Source organism: Dreissena polymorpha, chromosome 3 (assembly GCF_020536995.1).
Source record: "Dreissena polymorpha isolate Duluth1 chromosome 3, UMN_Dpol_1.0, whole genome shotgun sequence".
NCBI classification, from domain to species: Eukaryota; Metazoa; Mollusca; class Bivalvia; order Myida; family Dreissenidae; genus Dreissena; species Dreissena polymorpha.
In genome coordinates, this window is record NC_068357.1 from 150,545,548 (window position 1) to 150,572,020 (window position 26,473).

Here is a 26,473-nt window from a genome sequence, read left to right on the forward strand (position 1 = left end):
GGCACATGGTTTATGTTATATTTGAAAATGTAAGTCTTTAATAAATTACCGGCTGAACTGATCAGCCATTGGTTCCATTTCAAGTTCTTTGGCACTGTAAGTGTAACCATTTCAGGGAAACCATTGATTAGTAAATGATTCTTGAACTGAAAATGAGACTATTCATAATCTTTTCAATACATGAATTATTCATGAACATATAGTGCAAAGTTGTATTATGAAATTTAAAGAGTATTATCAAACCACTTGTATCTCAGTTATTAGTGTTATATTTAAATAATTGTTATATGTTGCTATCAATATGTTAAGTGCTAATACAAGACTTGTTTCTTCTTACCCTGACCTGTTTGTTGAGCTTTAGTAACACTTATGATAACCTTTGCATAAATTGACAAATTCTTGTTCATGAATAGTTCATGAACACTTCATGCCACCTCAGTTCATGAACTCTTGAAGAACTATGGTTCATGAACTGTTCACTTACAGTTCGTGAACAGAAAATGAGCCATTGAAAAATAGAAGGAAAATGTTCATGAACTGTTCGTGAACAGCAAAACCCTGAAGAATTTTTCAAGAATTGTGTTGTATATGAACTGTTCAAGAACACTTCATGCCATTGATGTTCATGAATAGTTCATGAACATTTCATGCCATAATGGTTCAAGAATAGTTCATGAACACTTCATGCCACACGGGTTCAAGAATAGTTCATGAACACTTCATGCCATTAGGTTTCAAGAATATTTCATGAACACTTCATTCCATTAGTGTTCATGAACAGTTCATGAACTAAAATTTCAAGAACTTTTCACAGACGTGGCTCATTTTCTGTTCACGAACTATTCGTGAACAATTCATGAACTCAGTTCACGAACAGTTCATGAACTGTTCACGAATTATTCGTGAACTGCAGAACAACATTTCGCAGGGGTGGCATAATAATTCTTAAATATCGCCATAAATGAGCTTCTCTTCTTTTGTGAAGACAGCATGCAAAATATTGTGTGTCAATGCAGCATGTGGGGGTATCCGTCACGTCTGTGACAAAGCTCTAGTTATAAATGAAATGTTTATGAAGCTCTTCTATTCCCATGTACTCACTATATTTAAGTAATGCAGTAATGTAAATTATTATTGAAGTGCACAATTTTTGGGGGCATGAGTTCAAACCCTCTGGGACCATGTATCAAAAGATTTTCAGTCATTTTGTTGCTCCTAAAAATTACCAGTATTTGATAGTTGCGAGAAGATAACTATTTGTGTGAGATGTGGGAATGTAACCATTGATAGGCAATGCTTAAAATTAATTGAAGTTTGATGCATTGGAAGTAAATCACTAGTGAAAAGTGGAGTGATTTCTAAACTCTCATCTGTTAATCCTTACAGTGTGTTATTTAATTCAAAACTAAGATAGAAAATATATCATGGTACCTGTCAACAGTAAATGCACCATTTGTTTTACAAAGGGACACAAATATTGTGCCCTGTGTATAACAGTGCTGTGATAATAGTTGCCTCCCATTAAAGATAAATCCTATTTGGAGAAAATGTTTTGTTAATTTTATGTCACACACATACAAGCAAATAAGTTCATGTTCATAATGTCATAACTATGACGTAAGACAGTATTTAACCTGTTAAAAATGTTTTGTAGAGACTTTCTAGAGAAATATTCAAATTTGTTTTAAACTTTCCGGTGGTTTATAGAGAAATATCAGTGAATTAAAACTGATATTTCACTGTTTCAAACAGTGAAAAATAACAGTGAAAATTATCGATAATTTTCACTGTTTTACAGTGAAATGACGTCATTTTTTTTACGAAATGACGTCATTATTCCAGCGAAAATCTCCAGTTAAACTCTTTAACAATGTAAGTAAACGGTGAAAACAAAGCATAAAATAAAAAGAACATTTGTTGGATTCGTTGGAATATCAATTTTAATTCACTCGTAGAAAATACAATTAGTCTTATTATTATGATTATATAAATGTTATTATTATTATTATATAATTGATATTATCTAGTTGCTGATCTTTTACCAAATTTAGAATGAAACAATAAATGAGCAGAACGATACTGTATAAATATTTACATGTCAAATTGTCTTGCAATAAATAAGCAGTTCAATACTGTATAAATATTTACATGTCAAATTATCTTGAATAGACTTTAAATGAGTTAATTTGCTTTTACACAAATTTGCTATGACACAAATTTGCTATTACACACCTGCCCTATTAGAGCATATTAAAACAACCCACCAGCTGTTTGAATCATCATTAAATAAAGAAGGTTAAGTCTTTGATAGACCTGTCAATCTTGGGTAAATAAGAAAGATTTTAGACTAGAACTTGTCAAAAGTTAATTGAGTGATTTAAAAAACTTAAATAACCATGGTTATAATTTATCATGCATTGGAATACATTTCATGAATTAATTGTCATGTTAAGCATATAGAAGCATGTAAAAGAAAACATTTATAGTTATTTCCCAAAATTAATTATTTTGGGGACATTATTGAATAAATGTAATAACTCAATTTTGCTAAAACATTTACATGGTTAGTCACACATTGCTTTTCAGATAATATTTCTGTTCCCTTGGATTAAAATGTCATTTACTGTCAGCCACCCTGGGTTAAATTGAGTCACGTTCTGAGAAAACAGGACTTAATACATGTGCCTAAAGTGTCATCCCAGATTATCCTGTGCAGTCCTCACAGGCTAATCAGGGATGACACTTTCCGCTTTAACGGTATTTTTTGTTTAAAGGAAGTCCCTTTTTACCAAAAATCTAGGATAAGCGGAAAGTGTCGTCCCTGATTAGCCTGTGCAGACTGCACAGACTTATCTGGGACGACACTTTACGCAAAATCATTATGCCTAGTTTTCTCAGTACAAGGCTCAATTATACTTGATGGGCTGGTCACTTCCTTAATTTAAGCATGTCAAAAGAATTAATCATTGGTAAACTCGATTCATACTCATTCGTTAATTGCTGGCGCCACCTTTTCATTTGTTTTATGCTCACATGATTTTCTCACGTGACCATCCAATGCATTTTCCTTGGTTCTTTTTTCACATAAGATCTGCATACGTGGCCATTGTGGCCATCGAAGGTATTGCATGTATGTAATATTTTCGCTGGTTAGCATACCGCAAGGTGAATGGATGGAGAAAAGGTCCATCTGTGTAATTATTTGCGGAATAAGACTGTCTCTCATCTTACTTATGCACTAACGAATTGGTGAATGTAAAATTGATATGAATTTAGAGAAATTAACTGTACATAAAGATATAGAAACAGAATTTAATTTGACTTGAATTCATCCATGACTTTGTTGTACTTTTTATCATACTTTATTTTATGGATGAATTGACAATATTAGAATGGAACTGACTTGCCAAATCCACCATGTAATGAACTACATTTACTCAGTTAATACAATTCACGTAATTGAGGCAAATTGCGAATGGCGTTGTTAATTTGAATGAGCTATGCGACAACATCTCAAATACACATCTCTATATATTAGGCCTGTACCAAAATTAGAATAATTTAAATTTTGATCCAAAGTCATAATAAAATGGTTCAATACAAATTAAACTTTAGATCAAACAGTCACAGACTTAATTTGTTGGGGGGGGGGGTTAAAGCAGGGACGTAATTTTAGCTGAGTTTAAATGAGGCGTGATTGTGAATTACATTACCATTAATGTCTTTGAATATTAAGACCCTAAGATATGCACTTAACAGTTTGTAAATGCTTGACATGCTTGACATTGATACATATATTACTGCTGACATTTGAAATCTTTAAACTTCAGTAAAGATCTTCTAACTTGGTGATAAGAGAATTTTTATGCATCTTAACTAAAGCATTTAAATCCAGTTGGCAAAAACAAGCTTAGAAGTATTGAAATTAAGGCCTGGTGATCACAGTTGTCATCAGGTATGCAACATTTTTTCAAAATAATATGTGGAATATTCTTAGATGATTTTAAATCAATATATTTTTTTACTCTGTTGTAAACAGGAATAAGTGGATTTACACTGGACTTTGTCAATATTTTCACTAATGTACATCTTGAGTTAATATTCTTCATAGAAGCCATAATAGACCCTATTAAAATTTGGTTTCAATTAAACGCTGAATATTTTATATTCTAGTTAGTACTTCAGTATTGAAGCAACAAGTGGAGTGGTTGAACATTTATTCCATCAAGACAAAAGAACAAAAAAGTAACAAATAACATTATGAAAGAATCAAACTCAAAGATAAATTAATGTAAAACAACAACACTTATTTAACCTTTTCCCACTCATAAGCATAGTAAAAATGGCTATGGGCAAACAGCATGAAACCAGAACAGCCTGCAAGTAACTCACAGTGTGTTCAGGTTTTATGCTGTTTTGGTGCTCAGCATGCTGAGTATCTATGGGTTGGAAATGAAGCCTTTAAACTTGTATTTAGTAAGAAAGGTCTTTAAATAAATGTAACTTTCTATGAGACTACAAATGCTTCAAAATACGTGGTCAAGGCTTAAGAAAGAACAAAAATAATATTTTTTTATTTAAAAGTGTATGCTCCTCTGGTCATGTGTGCAATCGGGCATATTATGATGTTATGACTGGCCTCAATACATAATTATATTAATTTTGTTGAATTGTTCGCAAGTTAGCAGCCGTGATAGCCTTGTAGCAATTTATAATGCGCGTGAACTTTTCAATTTGAAACCTTGTGGTAAATAACAAAGCGCTATACATGATAAATATGATATATTATATATCAATACATTTGAATATTTAAGCATCAACAAATCACAAACAAAATGCACATGCTCTTTTGTATAAAATAGTTTAAACTACTGGACATGTTATGTCCAAGTGAGATGATAGGGTTATATAAATGCAGACTTATTTAAATATGATTGACATTTGTGGAATGGGGAAGCGTATATCAATAAATGAGCGGACCAATAATTAGGTTTATGTTTCTTTCGTATTACCACAAATAGTTGTAACATTAAAATGATACACTTTGATTCCCTGGACAAACAAAAAGGTAGAGTGATCTGTGTTTGCCTGTATGGTTTATGATAGTGTCCATGCAAACTATTGTTGTGATCTAATCAGGCAATTTAGATTTAATTAAAACAGATATCCACTAGTAAGCTTTTAAGTGTCAAAAGATAGTTTCTAAGATGAAAGATTTAAGTTACAAAAAATAAAGTTTAAAAGGAGGATTTATAAAAAGTCATGATCACGATAACGGTGAAATAATTTTGTTAAATCTACCATGCAGCATACAAATCAATATGTCAATAATAATTAAATAACTTCGAAGTCCCATTTATGGTCATGTCCCATGTAACTATAGCCTTGATAATCAGTTTAATGAATGATTTTCTATACAGAAAAATATAGAACATCTCAAATAATAACTTAATCACTTCTGCAGCTTCAAGGTCACTTTCATACATCTTGCCCTCAACTACGGTATTTACTATATATATATATATATATATTGACCTATGACCTGTTTGCCATACAAACAAACACAAACATCTCTAATAATAACTAAATAATTTCTGAAGCTATCAGGTCACTTTCATACATGTTGCCCATAGCTGCAGCCAGGATTATCGGGTCCCAACATGCAACACTTCCACACATAAGTGACCTTAACGAGCTTTCCACGATCAGAATATTGCTCAATCCGCTCCTTGCCTTTTGGGTGGTAATTACACGACTTCTTGTGATTGTCATTTAACGTGAACAGCTTGTTACATCTCAAACACTTGGTCACCTGACCCACAGGCTTAAAACTCTTCCCTTTGTTCTTCTTCACCTCATCAAGGGATTTCATCAACGAGCGAAATGTCGGCGCCTCTTGACTGTTCAGAATCCTCTCTTGGCTCTTCTGAATTGCCTCTCTTCTTTTCTCCTTTGCCTTCCTCTTCTTCTCCTCCTTCTCCCGCTCCAGTTGCTTGATAAGCTCTATTTCAGCGTCTTGTGTTCGTGGACCGCTCACCTCAAACTTTGTGGACCACATGTGCATGGGTGACGGCAATAGCTTCATTTCTTTTTTAAGGGTTTGTGGCATATCTGGCAGGTGCGAAGTTCCAAAAGGTTTTGGTGTCCCAAACAGATTGGATTGCGTGATTTTCGTTGGTTGCATTCCCTTCCTGAAGGTATCCATCTGAGAGAGAGCATCCTGTAAAGAGCTCTCCAGTTTCTTGGCACTGTGACGTAACCTTGCCAACCTTTCAGCCGATATTTGAATGCTTCTCTGGTCAATCTTTGGCAAAGGTGTGGGAGCGTTGTATAGAGAAGAGGGAGAGGTTCCTTCTTGCTCCCCATTGCCATGGTGCTTTTTGGTTTTGTTGTTGAGGGCTGATGGAGCTTCTGTTTGTGAAATCTGGTCGTCAAAGTCTCTAGAAGACCTATCCGTGTTGAGCTCTGACACCTTCTTCATTGTCACATCCTTGATTTCCTGAGGATTTAGAAAGAATTGTCTACAAAGCTAAAGAAGGATTCATAACATGTTGTCTGCAAAGCTTAATAGTTTATTTGCAAAGAGTAAAAACACTATCACTGGAAGTAGAATCTAAAGTATGTTACAGGCATCAATGGGTTATAAGGTATGAGATAATTGTTCATGCCAACATTTAAAGAAGGCGGAATATAGCAGTGGCACAGTCATCTGTACATTAGTTCATCTTTCCATCTGTCTGTATTTACTTCAGTGGGAACGTTTCTGTTTCAGCAATTAAAAATTTGCCAATTTTTGATGGATTTTGAAATAAGTTGGCACTAATATCCACAATCATAACATGACTTGTTGCATATAACATCTGTCCTCCTAGTTCAAAAGTCAAGGTCACACCTAGAAGTCAAAGGTCTTATTCACTGTCTGAGAAATAACTTGGCATGAGTGTAAATCATCATAAAACAACCTGTTGCCAGCCTCCCTACTGCAAAGGTCAAGGTCACAATAGGAGGTCAAAGGTCAATTTTGTCCATCACTGAACAGTCTCATTCATAAATTTGTCTTATATTGAATGATTTTAAACCAACTTTGCCCAAATGCAATCCATCATGGGACCACATGTTCTGTCTAAACTCATCTTGCTTACTCAAAGGTGAAGTTCACACTTAGAGTTCAAAGGTTGAATTCTGGGCATAAAAGTGCTGGTCAGGACTGTAACTTTCTCACTCATCATGCTAAAAGATGTAAGTTTGTTAACATGAGGATGAAATCTAAATTAAGGATAAGTAAAGATCTTAAATCTACTGGTTAATCAAGTGTTAAATTCCCATCACCTGTAGTTTTAAATGAAGTTTCTCAACCTCTTCATGTTTCTTAGAGATCTGCTTCCTCATCTTGGAGATCTCCGACACACTCTGTTTATTTGCAGACTCCAACGAATCCAGCCTCGATTTTGCCTCTCTATGGGCACGCTCTGCATGATGCTTCAGTGCTTCGATGTAAGCCCGTAGCAGGTTGGGTAAACTAGTGCTCATGTTCTGGCCATCTGCCCGTAAGATCTGCAGACACATTATCCTGTCCTCCATAAGAGAACTCAGTGTCTCAGTAAGGCATTCTATGTACATGGGCAAGGCCTGCCGGGGCTCCTCATTCAAAATCTGCTCCATAGTTTCCTCTGGGAGATTACAACACTCTGCCACAATTTTCATCTGGTCTGTGCATTCTTGGATGATCTTCTGGTACTTTAAAACCTCCTTCCGATGACTCTCGATCTCCGACATGGCTGCCCGCGTCTTTTGCCTCCAGCCTTCTCGCTCCTTCTGTATCTGCAAGATGACATTATACTAAATAATTGAGTCATTTAGAACTGAACTCTTTTTAAAAAATCATCATATTTTACTTGAAGACATGTTTTACACATTAGACTGTTGTTCTGGTTTTATCTTTTGGAGATATTAATAAGGTAAACATAGGACTGGTGTTCACTAATAAGTACCTAAATGATATAGAAAGAGACTCAAGTAAAACATTGCTCTGATAAAGGTTACATTCCACAAGAAAATCCCTGAAAGTTGTCGATTTTAGAATTAGAGGAGGAAAATCTTCAGAATATTGTGACCTGCAAGGCCAGCCATTTTGTGACCTCTGCAGTTGTGTCTTGCCAGTTTTGACCGTGCAGATGAGTGCCCTCTGTGTGGAGGAAATGTGCCACGGCCGCCGTTATGTCATCGTCCGTCCGTATGCCTGAAAAATGATGTTACTTGTTTAATCAAGCAACAAAACACTAGCCACACCTTCATTAAAAGCTTCTTATATTGTTTAATGAGATAATATTGCCTGATTACCTTTCTATATCTATTTTGCATTTTCAAAACACTGTTAATTATTTTAGCTAGCAACAAAACACTAGCCACACCTCCATTAAAATCTCAGTTAATTTAGTATTCCATTAATTGGTTTCATATTACAGAGTAATCCTTTGTTAATATTTATGGTTAAATCAATTCAATATGTCGATTTGTTCAATGTTCTTTTAGATTACCGTTTTTTCGGGGGATCAGATGCAATTTTTTTTACAGACAAAAGTTACCTGCGACTTATTTACCAAAGCGTCTTATTTATGGACAAAAATAAAAACAAGATAAACAGAATATCATTTTTTTAATCATATATGTGTGAATAACCCCATGTCACTATCAATCCATTATTTCAGGCGTTTATTGTAGTTTTATCGCTTTGTTTTACATACCACATTAATCGTTCCCTACAGTGTACACCCCCGCAATAAAATCATGGAAAGTTATGTAAAAGACTGATTATAGCCAACGGGTGTAATCCTCCAGGAAATTGTGCTTTTCATGCGTAATTTTATCAATTTTTTTTTTCGACACGTAAAGCGTTTTAACAAATTAATATTGAATTCATTACAAATATAACACAAATATAATGTTTTGTTAAATTCTCAAATGAGAATTATAATTTGTAATCCGAAAAACACATCCAATTTAATGTAAACACGACGTTAACAAATGCTAATTTCCAATACACAATCATTATGTATATTTCCTGTTGATTCCCTTGTCTCGACAAAAAGCATGCGAAAATTATCTGGCAATGTACAACGTCATGTTATACGCATGGAAAGCGTGCGTGTATTGATTTTTATGCCCATGAAAGAGGGAATATAGTGATCGCACTGTTCGTCTGTCTGTCCGTCCGTCTGGCTGTCCGTCACGCTTTGCGTTTAAGTTTAGAAAAATTCTCATAACTTCTATGTCCCTTCAGATGTAACATTCATATTTGGTATGCATGTGTATATGGACAAGGCCTTTCCATGCACACACAAATTTTGACCCCCTTGACCTTGAACTTAGGGTCCGAGTTTAGGTTGATATATCACTGATTGTGCTGATATATTTCTGATAATCTTGACAACTGGGAATCTGGCGTAGTTACAGATAACTACCATTGCGTAATGGCCATTCGGGAAAGGACCGCAAAAGTCTATCGACACCTCATCCCACGGTACGCTAGGTTACTAAGTGGACTTGACTTTACTAGTTTTGAGTTGTTGACTGGTGACGCTGACATGCACGGAATACAGTGTTTACATACATCGCCGACAAGTTTATCCATGTATGGAAACCAGCATGTTTCTCTGAGTAGACTTTTACATCGGACTCAACCTTGATGGCCTTCATGAGCTAGGTTTACAACTTGACGTTGCATACTCTCTGGTATACACAGTCTTAAACCGCGGAGTACTACATAGTTGTCATTTATCTTCACTGAGGTTAACTCATCCGCCAGAGCGCGGTATTGCTGATAGAAAGCGCTGTTTTGCTCTGACTGCTTATGCCACTTGTTTTGTGATAGGGCCTTAATAACCAAACATAATACTTTATCTTTGCTGGTCGCCTCTGCTATTTCTCTGTCTTTGCCTAAAAACTCACAGTTTTCGGCTTTTTGTCTTAACCTTGTAACAAATTGGTCGATGCTTTCTTGGTGTTGTTGGCGAAGATTTTTGAATTCATACCTCTCGAATTCTTTGTTTTTCTTTGAACTGAAATACTCCAACAATCTCTGTTTTTTTTTATCATAATTTGCGTCATCGGTATAAGCTCAAAAGTTTGATAAATTTCAAAGACTTTGTCACGTGCATAGTGTAATGGTAGTGCTTTGTGCCGTTTCTTTGAGTCGATGTTCAGTCCGACAAATAGATTTTCAAGTTTTGCCGCATACACTGCAACTCCAATATATCGCGGTTTGTGGGGTCCAAAGATAGTGAGCGCGATATATCCAGCGCGATATAACTCGAGAAATGTCTAACTTAATTGTATTGTGGTTAATTTCAAATTTCCCCAATGTTTTCATTTTTGAGTACAGTGCTGCTAAATATTTGTATAGTAATAATTGCAAACCAATTCTACAATAAACATTATCATAACTACATACGTATCTGTATTTATCATTAAAACCGAAATGTAAATTATTTTTTATTTTCATGTACGATCGCTCGCGAATCAGCTAAAAATAAGAATTCTTGCCGTAAAAAGCGTATAAAATATAATTGTACATAGATTCGAATTTACCCTTATAAATAGTCCTAATGAAGGAACTGAAACAGCGTTAACAGTTACGATACAGCATGTTTGAAATATATTTCATAAGACGAAATTCAATGCCACATAATTCGCGATAAAATGCGGTACTTTAGTTGAAATTTACAACGAAACTTTTAATGGAACTTAAATTATCTCAATGTTGTACCCGCTACAAAATTTTTATTTACAAATAAATACACACACGCCAATTTTCGCACGCTTTTTATCAGAACAAAGAAATTCATGACCAGTACCAAAATTTAACGATTTATATACCAGTAAACTGCCATTATTACCTTTGCAATGACACTAATTGGTTATTTCTTAAGTGTTAAAAACATCTCCAGCCTTGTGTATACAACACTGTCACTAATTTATTGTTTTTCACGCTTCACTGCGTGCCAAAGTAAGACGCGAAATATAGGGTGTTTATACTAGCTAGAACCAGTATTTTGCTTCAGTTAGCGAATTCTCAGATTTTAACATGTCATTTAGTGATCATGCTCGTCGGATTTTTGGGAGCCATAGCCAAAGCGCGATATATTTGACAGCGCGATATACCGGTCCGCGATATATCGGCGTTGCAGTGTATTTGTCCCATAGAACAGCAAGGGAGCTTTTTTCCTCAAAGACATCAAACTTGGGAATCCAGTCAGTGTGAATGAGTGTCTAATAAATCCAAATGCATACAAAAAAAACAACTGTAATCCTGGTCACCAATGTATGTTTTATTGTTTTTTTCTTAATGTTAATTATGTATTTGTTGCCTGGACTTGAAAAGGGATAAGTTTATACAAGACCCAAGAGGGATAGGTTTTTAACATGTTTATTCGCTATGACTATCTAAGAGGAACTACTAAAAAAACAAGCATATGAAATACAGCAAGCAATCTTATTGGCCAAGTCTGGCTGTAGGCGGGGCTTATCAGTAGGCGTTGCTAGACCGCTGATCATTACAGTGATTTAAGATGTAAGGTCACAATTGACCACAATCAATTTTACTAGGCATCTTCAATCTAAAATCAAGCATTAAAGAGAATTTAAATTTTAATGGATGAACATTTTGATTGCATATTTGGGATTATTTTATCATGGGATAGGTGCATTGTTTATGCCGATGCGTCTTATATGTGGACAAAATTCGAAAAAGGAAAAAAAATAGGGGATGCGTCTTACATTCCGGTTTGACATATACAGTAACCCAAAAAATACAGTAAATGATCATCATTTTATCTTTAATATGTCCCATATGTCTCATGATAATACTGATGGTTTCAATTATTCGTTTTGTCAATATTTCCTATGTTCTATTCATTTAAATTATGCTCGTTATATCTACAATACTACTACCTGGGCTAAAGCTGGTGTGGGCTGTGGGCAGTGGATGCATATTGGCTCCCTTTAGAGATTCATCTTGTATTGGCTCCACAGATGTGACTCCTTTTAGCATTGCCTCTGAGGTTTACATGATGAACTTTTGGGGAAAAGTAAATAATAACTTTAGTCTAAATCCACAGATTTTGGAAAAAAAACAACAACAAGGCACCAAACATTTATCAAGCAATTAAATGTCTTTGCAATTAAATATCAATAAAACTTACATTATACATGCATGTACAGTTTCCACGCTCTATGATTTTTATTAATTCAAGGTTCTAACAAATAATTTTACATTTTAATTATTGCTTTTATTTTAAAATGGTTAGAAACTCACTTGAAACATATTTAATTTGTCTTTTTTAGAAATTGTATCAAATAAATGTCTTTCCTTACCTTGAACAATTGGTGGAAATAAATCCATGATAGCTTATCCATAGACAATCAGCTAAACAAAATGTAGATAAAAGTTCAAAATACATCCATTTGCAGTCTCCACACGGACTTGGTAACGAGAAAATGACAATTCTTCACTGAAATGGCTGGTTTTTCAATAAAACTACACAGCTACACAAAAATGATAGCTTCTGTGGCAAGATTTGTTTGTAAAGGCTTTCCATTTGTTGTCGCCATTTAACCAGTTATCACGAGCCCATATTATTAAAATCTTGTCAGTATATGAATTGTCCGCAACAGCATACAAATCAAATTATACAGTATCTGTCGATTGTCTTTAATTCAGTCTAAATGCATTATGGCTAAGTGCCATTGAGTTGTTCTTATATATTGGCAATAAGATTATATGGCCTGAAGACTTCTTCAAGTCTTTTTTGCATTTAAAAAAAAACACCTGAAATTATTTTAGCACGCAAAAAAAACATAGCCACACCTTCATTCAAAGCTTAGTTAATTTAGTATTCCATTTAATGGTTTCACATTACAGAGTAATCCTATGTTAATATTGATGGTTACATTGATTCAATATGTCGATATTTCCAATGTTCTTTTAATTTAAATGATAATCGTTATATCTTCAATACTACCTGCTCCACTATCTTAGGTGTATGCAAGGTTTTGTTAATAAATTGTTCTTATTCTGTTTAAATTGCCTTGGGATAGATTTACATTAGTACCTTTTGACATTAAAATGCGTTATTTAATGCTCAATAGGTTAGAAGCCATTCTAAAAGAGGTTATTCATTTGTTCATGTCTGGCACTTCATATTTAATTTGTTCTTCTGAGGTCACATGCTGCTTTCATTATTTAAATTTGGTATTTAAAGTTTAATGTCCTTAAAGAACTGTATGTCCAAAAAAATATTAATGTTTAGGAAACTATCAATGGTAGCACAGTGAATGGCTTTTTAAAAGATCCATTATGAACTCATGGATAATGTGTTTACCTTAATATTTAAATGGTATAGTGTTGTGAAGACTTGAGAATGAAGCTGTACATATTGAGCTTAAACAAATATTTCAGAGGTCGTTGTAAAAAGTAGGATGTATAAGTTTCCAAATTAGTCAAAATTCATGCTTTTCAAGTTAATCTTTAATGATTATTTTTGGTGTAGCATTTATTTGGACTTTTTTTATTAAAGAAAAGTAGTTTTTATATTTGCGTTGAACTAAATATTTCCTGCCATTCTTTTATAGCTTTGCATATTAGAACAACTGTACAATTTCAGATAAAATTGAAGTATTTTTTTTCTCATTCATTTCACTAACTTGTACAAATATTTATGCTTTTGATGTGAGTAGTTTTATCTCCAGAGGCAACCGACTCAATTGTCTGTAAAGAAACTATATAATTAATAACTTGTTTTTTCTTCCGGATTTCAGTTGAATTTTTATACTAGTATGCACCACTGGGGTGAGTAGAAGGGCTATATGGAAGTCACTCTGTCTAAAAAGTCAGTCTAGCAACCTCTACTTACACTTGTCCAAGCTGTAACATCCCAATGCATTTAATGATTTCTGAAAGACTTTGCACAAATGTTTGCCTGTATTGGACCCTGTGTTTTGTGCAAGAACCATTTGGCCTCAAGGTCAATGTCTGACTGTGATGTTAACCCTTTACAAATTATACATGAATTTTTACACATTTTTAGTCCCATAGAAAGTTTAATTGAATTAAAGACCTTTCTTACTAAATTTAAGTTTTAAAGGCTTCATTTCCCACCCTTACATGTAGCTTATACTGAAGAGCAGCAAACAGCATAAAACCTGAACAGATTGCGAGTTACTCTCAGGCTGTTCCGGTTTTATGCTGTTTGCACATAGCCATTTTTACTTTGCTTCTGAGTGGGAAAGGGTTAAAGGTCATAAAGGTATTGCACATTATTGTTGAATAAGGGTTTAACCGCTCTGTTACTTGATCATTAAATGAATCTTTAAATAATTTGTTCACCTTTTTAAGATGTTGTTGGCCTGCAAGAATCATGTAGCTTCCTTCAAGGTCAAACTTTGAGGTCAAAATAAGGACATAATCTTCTCCTTTATATAACTTGACCAACTGTGTCTTGTTCTATGAAAAGGGGCTTAAATGAATATGCATGAAGTGTCGTCCCAGATTAGCCTGTGAAGTCTGCACAGGCTTATCAGGGACGACACTTTCTGCTTTTATGACATTTTTCGTTTAAATGAAGTCTCTTCTTAGCAAAAATCCAAATTAGGCGGAAAGTGTCATCCCTGATTAGCTTGTGCAGACATGCATTATGCCCAGTTTTCACTGAACACGACTCATATAATTAATAATTTAAAAATAATGTGCCTCAAATGTTCACCTTTTTAAGTCAAATGCAAGAACCATGTTGCCACTATCAAGGTCAAGGTCGAATTTAAAGGCCAACTGTCAAGATGCATGTCTGTATTGTAAAAATAGATTTATAGGGCTTGTTTGCTTTATCACTTGACAGTGCATGGCACAAATGTTTTAACAAACAGGATGTTTTTTGGTGCTCAAAAATCACATTACTACCTTGATGATACTTGGAGATCAAAACTCAAAATGCATCATTGATGATAAAGACTGTATATCTAGAGGGGGTAATCACGTGACAAACAAGATGGCGGCGTCCTTGCAGAGGCAGGTATTTTTCATTGTTTTATACCCTTTATTACTTGTATTATTATATTTAATTCCGCTCACTTTCCAGCCATATTAGGAAGAAAGTTACTGGCTTTTATTTCAAAGTAATATTCGCTCTATATCTCGATTTTACTCTGCGAAATTTCTTAGTGGGATGACCTAATTAGGGCTCCACTAAGAAAATTTGCAGGGAGTAAAGTCGAGATATAAAGTGAATTTAAATACGAAATAAATGCTAATCACCTGTTTACTGATATGGCTGGAAAGTGAGCGTCATTTGAAAAATAAACAGAAGTAATAAAGGGTATAAAACGGCGAAAAATAACTGTCTCAGTATGGACGTCGCCATCTTGACTATCACGTGATTACCTCCTCTGATATCTGTGTGCAGGCAGTATGTGGATGTATTCATCGCTGTCATACATATTTGTAGTTTGTATCTTGGTCAGTAAAAATACTTTCCATTAGAAACAATCTTTACAGAGCTTTAAAAAAATTATTTGTGGACAATGGCCTCATGTACTGATTTTGTCTTCCATTTCTGTATTTTCAGTGAAATACCTGCAAGATTTAACAACAAAGTTGCAGTATGAAACCAAGCATCAGACCTGTATTCTTCAACTGAAGGATGAAGAAATGGAATGCCTAAGAAAACAGTTGCTGGAGTCACAAGTTAAAGGTAATTTGTGGTGTATTTATGTTGTATGTCAGTAATGATTACCCCAACATATTAAATAAAGCTGTATGTTGGGCGACCAGTAATTGTGAGTTGTTATTTAGCAGTCAGTTTTTACCTGTTTATATCAGTTTGATTATATCAAAAGGCTTGAGCTTATTGACACACATTTGAGTCTGTTTAGTGAGTTAAACCAGTACTTGGTTTGCTAAGAGAAGATCTTGAGAAGGCTCCCTAAGTTGGGATCAAACTTCCGACCTAGAGCCTTCTCATCTGAAGCTAATGTAACCTAGAATATAACAGCTCTTGTTTGCATTTCTGGTTCCGGTAATTCTAGATACGTTTATCAATTTTGCAATATGCCTAATTTCAGTCAACTTCAGTTATTAATTTTCAATATTACCATAGTTCATCCAATCTACATTTTGCTATTTTGAAATGTGCCTATAATGTCAGCCAAACTACGATTGACAATTTTACAATGTTGCCTTAATTCACCTTAACTACAGTGAGCAATTTTGCAATGTTGCCTAATTTCAGCCAAACTGTACCCGGTGTATAATGAAGGGGAGAGAAGTGGGTTTCAGGAGCAGATCACTATGCTACACACCAGGATTACCTCCCTTGACAAACAGAATGAAAGAATGGAGAAGGAGGGCGAGGACTGGAAACAGAAATACTGGGTAAAAATGACTCAGAAATACTGTGTAAATCTCCTTACATATAATGGGTAAATAGCCTCAGAAGTACTGGGTAAAAAATACTGAGAAATACTGGGTAAAAGGACTAAAAAATACTGGGTAAAAAGACTCAACCATATTAGGTAAAAAATATCAGAAAAATAAGGTAGAAAAGCTATGAAATACTGAGTAAAAGACAAAAGAAATACTGGGTATATAGCCTCAGAAATACTAGTAAAAAAGCCTCAGAAATACTAGGTAAATAGCCTCAGAAATACTTGGTACAGATGTAAAATAGACTCTGAAATTCTGGGGAAAACTACTAAGAAATACTGGGGATAAAGACTAAGAATTACTGGGTAAAATGCCTTAGAAATACTGGGTAGAAAGACTCAGAAATACTTGGTAAAAATACTAAGAAATTCTGAGTAAAAACCTCTGAAATACTACAAACAAGACTTAGAAATACTGTGTGAAGGACTCAGAAATACTGGGTAAAAACTTCTAAAATACTGGGTAAAATACTCACAAATACTGAATAACAAGCCTCAGAAATACTGGGTAAAAAGACTCAGAGATATTGGGTAAAATGCCTTAGAAATACAGGGTCCAATGTCTCAGAAATACTTAGTAAAAAGCCTCAGAAATACTTGGTAAAATGCCTCAGAAATACTGGGTAAAATGTCTCAGAAATAGTTGTTTAAAGGAAGTATTTTTTTGGTGGATGGAAACAGCGGACTAGGGGCATAACAAAAGGAAAGGCATGAGATTCCATCACATGAGCACCTATCTTGTAAAACAGGGGTCTATGCATGTGCTTAAAGTATCAGTTGCAGTGTGCCCAAGCTAATCAAGGACAACACTTTTCACTTTTATTGGCGTCGCTCTGGAGAGCGGCGACTAGTATGTAATGCCTTTTTTTTTCGCTTATGGGAGGAGCAGTTATTGTACGGATCAATGTATATATTTTTGTTTTAAGAATATCTTGCATAGTGGTGATTTTTTGTGTAAATTAGTGTAAATAAGAACTGCATTTGTGCCTATTATATTTATTACAACATTTATTGCCAATAATGCAAAGTTAATTCTTTTAAATAATAGCTAAACACAGGGACTGGGCACTAATAAAAGATCACAGGGACTGGGCAAATACGCGAACCGGTGAAACTTTATATAAATAGTCAACATTTTTGTCTCAAACATTGAATGGTTGCTGTGGTGTAGTGGATGAGGTGTCCGCCTAGCGATCGGGAGTTTGTGGGTTCGATTCCCAGGTGGGAAGCATTTTTTATATATTATTTATTTTATTCATATATTTATATATACAATATTTTTAATATATATATATATATCTTTTTATTTTATTTTAAATAGAATTTAAAAGTACTGCGTTTTAATGCAACCTAAATACAATGTTGCACATTTTTATTAAAATTAATGGATGCCGCGTGGTGACAACGTTAATTAAAATTTCTTAGATCTCTTAAAATATCTTTTAACCCACTTTTACAGCGAATTTGGTTGATTAAAGCCCCGTTTATTAAATTTCATTTATAATCAACGGCACGTGCTACGTTGTTAGGCTACGTTGTAAGCAAATGTAGTTCCTTGTATATAACGACTAAATGTTAAATTGATGTTATAAAACTTTTAGATTTGCAATTCAATATGAATAAAATTGTAATTAATAACGCACGACTCTTTGTCACATAACAATATTCTGATTTAAAAAATGATTATTTGATCAATGGTTATTTTTGGAACGCGGAGTAATACACTGACCTTGGTAACACTACAGTCATTATCAAAGTACGACAAACACTCGTGAAAACGCGAAATTACCCAGTTAAATTACTTTTGTTTAAATAAAAAGGTTTACTGAATAATAAGTTGGATAAATAGAATAATAGGTTAGTGTTGATTATAGATCAGGTTTATCATGCTCGGCACAAAAACGAAAAAGAACTCGCCAAGGCTGGTGCATTTTTTTTCCCTATCCCTACCACATATTGAGCGCGAAGCCCGCCACGTATTATTGATTGTAACAATGAGTTGTGATAAAGGAAGCAGCGGCTTATCAAGGAGGAGCTGCGGCTTATCAAGGAGGAGCTGTGTCCCAGCAACCTGTTTCCCTAGAGTCAAGCACTCCTTGGAGTTTGTTTTTTTAGGTGACACTATCAATGAGCATTTTGTGAGATGAAGCAGATTTTTTAAAACCCACACAGTTCTGTTCCATTAATAAAAATTGCACACGGATGCCAGTAAAAAAAAGGAAACCAATGTTAATAAAATGAACTATGGAACATTTGGGGGTTACAACACAAAAACATAGATTATGGTTATTTGGGGGTTATAACACAACATCATAGATAATGGTTATTTGGGGGTTATAACACAAAATCATAGATAATGGTAATACCAGTATCTTTTTCTATGTTGTTTAAAATAATCGGCCAATATATTAATATTTACAGTAGAAAAAAAATCGTTCCATGTTACTTCATTGAGTGCCTTTTACACTTAAATTTGTGACGCCCTTTGATGCTTCGCATCAATACTTATCTTGTTGAATTTTTGTTTAAAGAAAGTAATGTTTTAGTGAAAATCCAGTTGTGACGGAAAGTGTTGTCCCTGATTAGCTTGTGCAAACTGCACCTTTAAATCTGGTACAACCCTTAAAGAACATTCATTAAGCCAAATTTTTCAAGAACAAGGCTTATTTGAATGACTTGGCAGGGTGGGTGGGGGAAAACGGTGTTGGGGCGTTTGGGGACATAACAACACAAAAGGCATGAGGTTCCAGCATATCCACTGGTAGCACACCTGTACTTCAGGGCTCTCTTAAGACACTAGACGAGGCTCATCGCCTGGTGAATGTCCATCTCCACAACGCTGCAGCCTTCAAGGATGAGTGCAGAGCCATGGAGGCGGAGAGGGATGGCTTGAAACTGGAGCTCCACCAGACCAGGGACAGGCTGCTGGCCCTTGAACAGAGACTCAATGAGGCGCAGGAGAGATTGGAGGAGGAGAAACAGAATTGGCAGAGACAGGTGGGTGTAACAGAACAGAATAGATGATTGATATAACATGGAATTACAGTTGATTGTTACATATAAAGAGGCTGGTGTTAGATTTAAGGAGGAGAAAAAGAATTCAGAGCTACAGGTAAGTATAACAGAACAGAGTAGAACAGATTATTATAATAACTTTAAATTCAGTTAATTGTTACATAATCAGAGACGTAACAAGTAAACACATAGAAAAGTTACAAATACAGAGTAATAACAAATAAGCACTGGTTTAACATACATAGTGTTGATCACATGCTTTTAAACAAACAAACAAATATGTTGATCAGTGAAACAGCTGTTAGAGTATTAGAGGTTATTTCATGTTGACAATATCATTTTTCTAGAGTATCATCTTGCAAATGGTTAATTTAAGAATGGGAAGCACATACAAATGCTTAAAATGTTAACTTTATTTTTTTTAAACAAATCAGTGAATCATTAAGCTGAAAATATGATATGGTAGTCTTAATATCGTGTTTAAATACTTTTAAATAAGTTAGATATATTCATGAAGATTAGCCTTTGTAATGAACACATTTTAAAATGTAAAATGCAATATAAACTCTTATGCCTCCCTTTGAAGATGTTGTCATAAAGCAGTTGCACTGTATGTCTGTCATTGTGTGTGAAGTTTTTCTCGTAGTCCTAACTTTGCCATATTTTCATGGTTTTTTTAAATTACTCACAACAAATGTCCACAATTATATGACAACATGTAGGGTGTAACACCCATCTCCTTTGTTTTAAAGGAATCTTGTCACGTTTTGGTAAATTGACAAAATTGAAAAAAGTTGTTTCAGATTCGCAAATTTTCGTTTTAGTTATGAAATTTGTGAGGAAACAGTAATACTGAGCATTTTCCATGGTCTAATATAGCCATTATATGCATCTTTTGACAATTTAAAAACCTGAAAATTATAAAGCGTTGCAACGCAAAACAATTGAATGATTTGGAGAGTTCTGTTGTTGTCGTTTACTTTTTGTGAAATTACGAAGATTGCTTATATAAAGTATAAAGTACTTTCTTCACACATACTTGGCAGGATGGCAGAGCGGTCTACCGTATTTTACCATGTACAGTACAGCCAAAGCGGAACAAACGTATTTCGCGATCCGCGGCAGCAAGGCGAAACGAGTCGATGCCGCGTCAGTCGTTGAAGCCGCGTCAGTATGCGGCGGCAAGTCGCATTTCGCCGCGAAACTTCGCATCTGTCCGCCGAGGCATGCCGCGGTCTGCGACATGATGCCGAGTCGATGCGATCATGAAATTATTTTTTTTTAATTATTAGTAACATGTAGTTAACAAATTTTGAAAGAACAATTATAATAATAATTGAAATCATAATAAATTTATTGTGCGCGGATTGTATTAGCATATACATGTACGCATAGTTAATGTGTCTGGCCAATTATTAAGTTTGTTTCCCGCCCGTAGCGTATGTATTTCACACATAAACAAGGTCACGTAATTATGTTTTCGCACATACAAGTGGTCAAGGCTCCAGCATATGGTGGATTTATAAATTAATTGCATGTTGATTCCGCTATTATATTTTAGCTGAGAAAATTAGCAGTTTGAAGCCACATCAATAATCAAGACGGTGACGACGTATTTGTAGTTTTGTTAATTATCAGCTTATTACAACTATTGTTTGAATATGCGTATATAAACACGTTTTATTTTGTTCATATTATACAGTTAATATCGCTACTAATTACCCGATAATCCCGTATATTCCAGTTTTAAAGCAAATGCTGGTAAATATTTATGATACACAAACATTCTCGATATTTCCTTAAGTATCAAATACATTTGGGCATTTGTTACTATTTATAGAGATGATGAAATAACGTCTAATTGGGGCGTTTTTTTTCTCCACTGAACACGCGATTTACGCCTGACGTGATGTTCATGTATTTATACAACACAAAATACACCCAAACTTTCCAAACGACGTTCTACATGTCTGCATAATTTTCGCGCGCTTTTTATGAAACAAAGGATATTTTAGCACTGTTTATTTGACGCAAGAATTTGCCAAAGGACGCGTTAGCATTAAAATTTTGAAGTGTGTTTCGGATTACAAATATAATAATGATAACCGAACGAAACATAAACAGTTGCGCAAAATTAATTCTACGCTACACATACATGTATGCACATGAAGGTGGATATCTTTTCACTCGATCCGCCGCGTACGTATGCGGCGGATTTACTCCGCGAAAGTACGCGAGGTTAATACAGACTCGGCGTCGTTGCGCGGATCGATGCCGAGTGCCACGGCGATACGCCGCGTGAACACACGATTCGGCCGCCGCGGACTAATAATCTGGCCGTGGCGTAGCCGCGGATTATGTTTGTGCCGCTTTGGCTGTACTGTATAGCGCGCTCCCATGTATAACGCGCATGCGATTTTTTAAAGCAAAAATGGAGAAAAAAAAGAATTCAAGATCAAAAACCTGAAAATTGGGCCGAAAATGGCCACCATTCTTATATTGCGCAATCATTTAAATTGAGTTTTTCGGGTGATTAATGTTTTGTTTTAAAGTAGGGAGCGTTTATACGATCAGGAGCATGGGTTGCAAAGCACTATATTTTCGACAATTTTTAAGATTATTCTCTCGAGAACACCGTATATGTCCTTATTGTCGCGCACTGCGCGTGTTTTTTCAAGACCCCTGCGCGTTAAATTCGAACCACTATTACCTATTCCTCACATTTGAACAGTGTAACATTTTCATTACCTGCCGCTCACAACATCGTATGACATAGTCTTCTGCAGACCCGCAACATCGCAATGTCCAATTTTACGCAAATCGTCCGTGGATCCCATTTTATTTTTCATCGACTTAAATATTTCCCCATTAAGAGATGCTCCCGATTTAATCCAGTTTGACCCGGTATTTCGTGCCGTCACTGCGTCTAGTTGATCGGTATTTATAGTGAGTCAAACAATACACCCGAACGCTCAATTCCATACAGTTGGTGTTATCGGCGTAAAGCCATTAGACAAATATCATTTGTTTGTCTCTATTGAAAGAAACTAAAATGAGTCTATATCTCTATTGTTGGTTTGTAACCTACGTAGTATACTCGCACGGCAGCATATTAATGCAGATATCGGAAAATCATTGATAAATGTATTCGTCGTTTCAATGCTTAGGGCCGAGAAATTTCGGCAAATCAGAACTCAACTAACGTATAACACTTGCTCAATTAACCGTTTAACTCCACCTCCGTTCTCTGCAAAAAGGTTCGAAGGCGGAGCTTTGCACGTGCTATTATTTAATTGGACGATTGCCATTGAGGAACAAACACACGATTGGTTCGGCATGTTGATTGCTAGACAAAGGAAGCCAATTTTGTCAGCGAGAAACTTGTCGCTTTATTGCTTCAGACAGGAAGCGGCTTTCCTTTGATGACGTCAAACTGTCAATTCACATAGAGTGCAAATTTTCGGAATTGCTAACATTAAAATTTGGATTAAATTATCAAAATAAAGCAAAAGCCAAGTTGAGAAATATGATTGAAATAATTAGCGTCAGTTCAAATAAGACGTTTTGCGTTGTAAATCAACGAGTTTTCATGACAACAAAAACTTAAACAAACAATACCGCGACGACGCGGGGATTGATATACCTCGATTTTTTTTAATGAACAATCAATAAAGAAGTGTTAAAACACCAACAAAGACATTTTTTCATCTTTTAATTTTTGTCAAAACTGTTACTACCCCGTTCATTCCTACTCTTTTCCGCTTTTTGTTGTTTCGACAACGGCCCTTTCAGTCTATAACATTATAGGGTGTAGTTTTCTGCAATAAAAAAATGGCGGTAATTGTGAAGATTTACGATTACGAAATGGATTTTTTGCAATTTAGCAACCAAGAAAGCGTTGTGTCAATGTATTACGCGCACTGAATTTTTATTTTAAAATTTGAAGGTAAAAAACTGCGCGCTATGCATGGTAAAATACGGTAATTGGTTTTTACTCTGGGGATCACTGGTTCGAGCCCTGCTGCGTCTTCTTTTTTTTTTCCTTTTTTATATTTAATCTTGATTTTTTACTGGAGCTTTTTAGATCCAAAGTTTACATTTATCAATATAAAGCATTTAATGACAAACTTCAAAATATGCCAAAATCTGTGAAAAGGCCCCTTCAAGGTCACGGTCATCACAAGAGGTCAAAGTTTGCCTTGTAAACAGCTAGAAAATTCCTGTCTTAGCCATAGCTGCCTGATATCGATGATTTGAAACTTGGCACAAATGTAAACCATCATATACAAAGTTCCGTGTGTAACACTGTCTCTCTACTTAAAAAGTCAAGGTTGCTCTTAGAAGTCAAAGTTCAAACTTAATGATGAAAAAGCGTGAAAATCCCTCTCAGCCATAACTTTGTGATTTATTTGTGGATTTTTAAATAACTTTGCCCAATTGCAATCCATCATGAGACACTTCATTTCATGTAATACTTGTCACCTTATCGCAATTGTCAGGGTCACACTTGGAGTTCAAAGGTAAAATTTGGCCAAATAAAATAGTGTCCCATTTTTAACTGAGTAATTCATCATCCCTATTTTAAAGTAACAAACCACTAATGCCCACCATTATAAGATGGCATTTTATGTTTAAAATCTGGCTCCTGCTTCATAGGTCAAGGTCAGACTTAGATGCCAGATGTCAAATTTGGCCATGAAACAACTTGTATGGGCATTAACTTTGTCATTTGTTTTGCAATTTTAAAATACAATTCAACACCGTTATTTCGAAGTTGTCGGGACCGTTAAAAAAACTTCAGATTAACCATAATTTGAAATGAACATTTGACAGAACACTTCTTTGATTCTGTAAAAAATAAAAAGTTGTGGAATTTGTTGTGGGTACCCTTCTCAGGCCCTTCTCTAGATTGCTGGACATTTGGTTGGTATAATAGTAACGTGGTTGACTTGTTTGTATCAGACATTTTGTAATGATTTTTGTTTAAAAGGTACAGTTTATATATGATGCATTTCATTTGACAACATTAACTCAGACCTAACGTGACACGTTTGTTGATTATTAAAGAATGCAAAACTACATACATAGTAATTATCGGCAATTAACGACATTATAAAATTAACACCCTACGCGCAGACGACAACAGTGTAAATATCTGCTTTTGACGCGCCACGCGCAGACGACAAATGTGTGAAATAACGCTCAGTGTTTTGCAGTTATGACGTTTGATTAAAGATTGATAATAAGGTTCGAATTATAGAGCTGGGACCGACAGAATCACTTCGAATTAATGATTTCTTCGGTTTAACGATGTTCGATGAACAATGAAATTTTACATTAAACAAAAAAGAACCAAAATCGGGACCCGATAAATACTTCGAAATAACGGTGACTTCGGATTATTGGTGTTCAAAATAACGGTGTTGAAGTGTAGCAAGACTGAGTGTCACATGTATTTAATGTCTATTAACCTCAAAGGTCAAGGTCACACTTAGCGATCAAAAGTCACATTTTCCCTAAACAGCAGCTTGACATAAATGGAGTTTTTATATATTAGTTGTATATTGGCGCTTCTGTGCCTAATGGACATTGGTCTTGTTTTTAGGAAGAGACACTCAAAGAAAACATTACTGATGTCAAGGATAAATTGTCAGAAGTGGCAGGGGAAAAAGCAGACATAGAGTCACAGCTGAATGTCTTGAAAGATGATCTTAAGAGAGCAAAAGAAGAATTAGAAGCTGCACAGGTATGATTATTCGCTTCACTTAGTTTGTGTCATTCTATATCAGACATCTGGTTGAAGAGCAGAAGATTTTGTATTAGCTGTTTATACTCGATGTGGTTCTGATGATGTTTCAGACAAATGAAAATGTGATATATTGAATTATTGACCTGGACTGATTTGCTCTATATTGTGCTATAAATGAAAACAATGAGTAATGCATTGACTGGAAAGTGCAATCTGTTTAAGAAAATGTATTATAAGATCGTCTTGTAAATCAAAACTTAAATGATTCAAGTTTTATGTTCTTGAGTTGAATCTTTGGGAATTAAAAATAGAATTGAAGAAAAATAAATGGATACAAATATTTATATTTAAAATCATCCTGAGTTAGGAATATCAATCAGAAGTCATACAAATTAATGAAATAATGCATCTCAATTCATTATATTTTACAACTTAGTTATTATTAGCTCTGCTGTTTTGGGAGAAAACCTGTGGTATTGTCATAGCCAGCTCGTCCGCCGCCCGCGTCATGCTAAAACCTTCACATTGGCTCTAAATTCAAAGTGCTTCCACCTACAACTTTGAAACTTCATATGTATCTGCACCTTGATGAGTTCTACACGTCACACTCATTTTTGGGTCACTAGGTCAAAGGTCAAGGTCGCTATGTCAATGTAACCCACAGCCGAGTGTTGGCACCCGCTTTGCGGTGCTCTTGTTCCCCTTTTTGTTTAAGTTCCATTGATTTTTACTATCAGAATCAATTTTAATCATAGACTAAAGTCTCTCTTGTAGTAAATAATGTCATTTTGATTGTTACATTATTTCCATACAATGATATGCAATGTATTTTATTAGACAATACTTGATGTTGAGAAACTTTCATGTGAGATCCAAACAGAGTTAACCATGCTCTCTGTAATGAACAGAGGAGTGCAAGCATTGACAGAAGAAAGTGAGAAGGTAAGTACGGGGTACAAATGATATCTTCCAATCTTTGTTTTTTCAGTTATCCAAATTGGCATTGCATTTCAATTAATATTTACGTGGTGAAAAATAGAAGTGAAACTTCAACAAGAATTTTTTTGGTCAATCTAAACAATGCTTCAGTTATGTTGGTTGTTTTAATTTATAAAAATGCTTTCTCTAATAAATATTTTAGGTAAGCCATGTTTGCTAATCATTTTTAGCTTGGTTATTTTCGAAGAAAACCTGAGGTATAGTCATAGCCAGCAAGGCGTCCAGCATCTGCCGTCC

At 34.9% G+C, this 26,473-nt stretch overlaps 2 protein-coding genes across 4 annotated transcripts in view; one reads left to right on the forward strand and one right to left on the reverse strand.

The window, feature by feature from the left end:
- LOC127871974 (uncharacterized) overlaps nucleotides 1-26,473 on the forward strand; it is a 341,340-nt gene that overhangs the window by 307,121 nt on the left and 7,746 nt on the right. For all 3 annotated transcript variants that reach the window (XM_052415293.1, XM_052415294.1, XM_052415292.1), the window contains 5 exons: nucleotides 15,618-15,743; nucleotides 16,281-16,423; nucleotides 19,255-19,470; nucleotides 25,094-25,234; nucleotides 26,075-26,179. In XM_052415293.1, coding sequence (XP_052271253.1) covers nucleotides 15,618-15,743; nucleotides 16,281-16,423; nucleotides 19,255-19,470; nucleotides 25,094-25,234; nucleotides 26,075-26,179 — 731 coding nt within the window. The remainder of the gene's footprint in view (nucleotides 1-15,617; nucleotides 15,744-16,280; nucleotides 16,424-19,254; nucleotides 19,471-25,093; nucleotides 25,235-26,074; nucleotides 26,180-26,473) is intronic.
- LOC127871982 (uncharacterized) lies at nucleotides 4,204-13,022 on the reverse strand. Its single transcript, XM_052415311.1, has 5 exons — nucleotides 12,373-13,022; nucleotides 11,950-12,073; nucleotides 8,115-8,239; nucleotides 7,330-7,821; nucleotides 4,204-6,499 (listed from the first exon to the last, which is right to left on the reverse strand). Exons 2-5 carry the CDS (start codon nucleotides 12,047-12,049, stop codon nucleotides 5,615-5,617), a joined length of 1,602 nt encoding a protein of 533 aa, XP_052271271.1. The 5' UTR covers nucleotides 12,050-12,073; nucleotides 12,373-13,022; the 3' UTR covers nucleotides 4,204-5,614.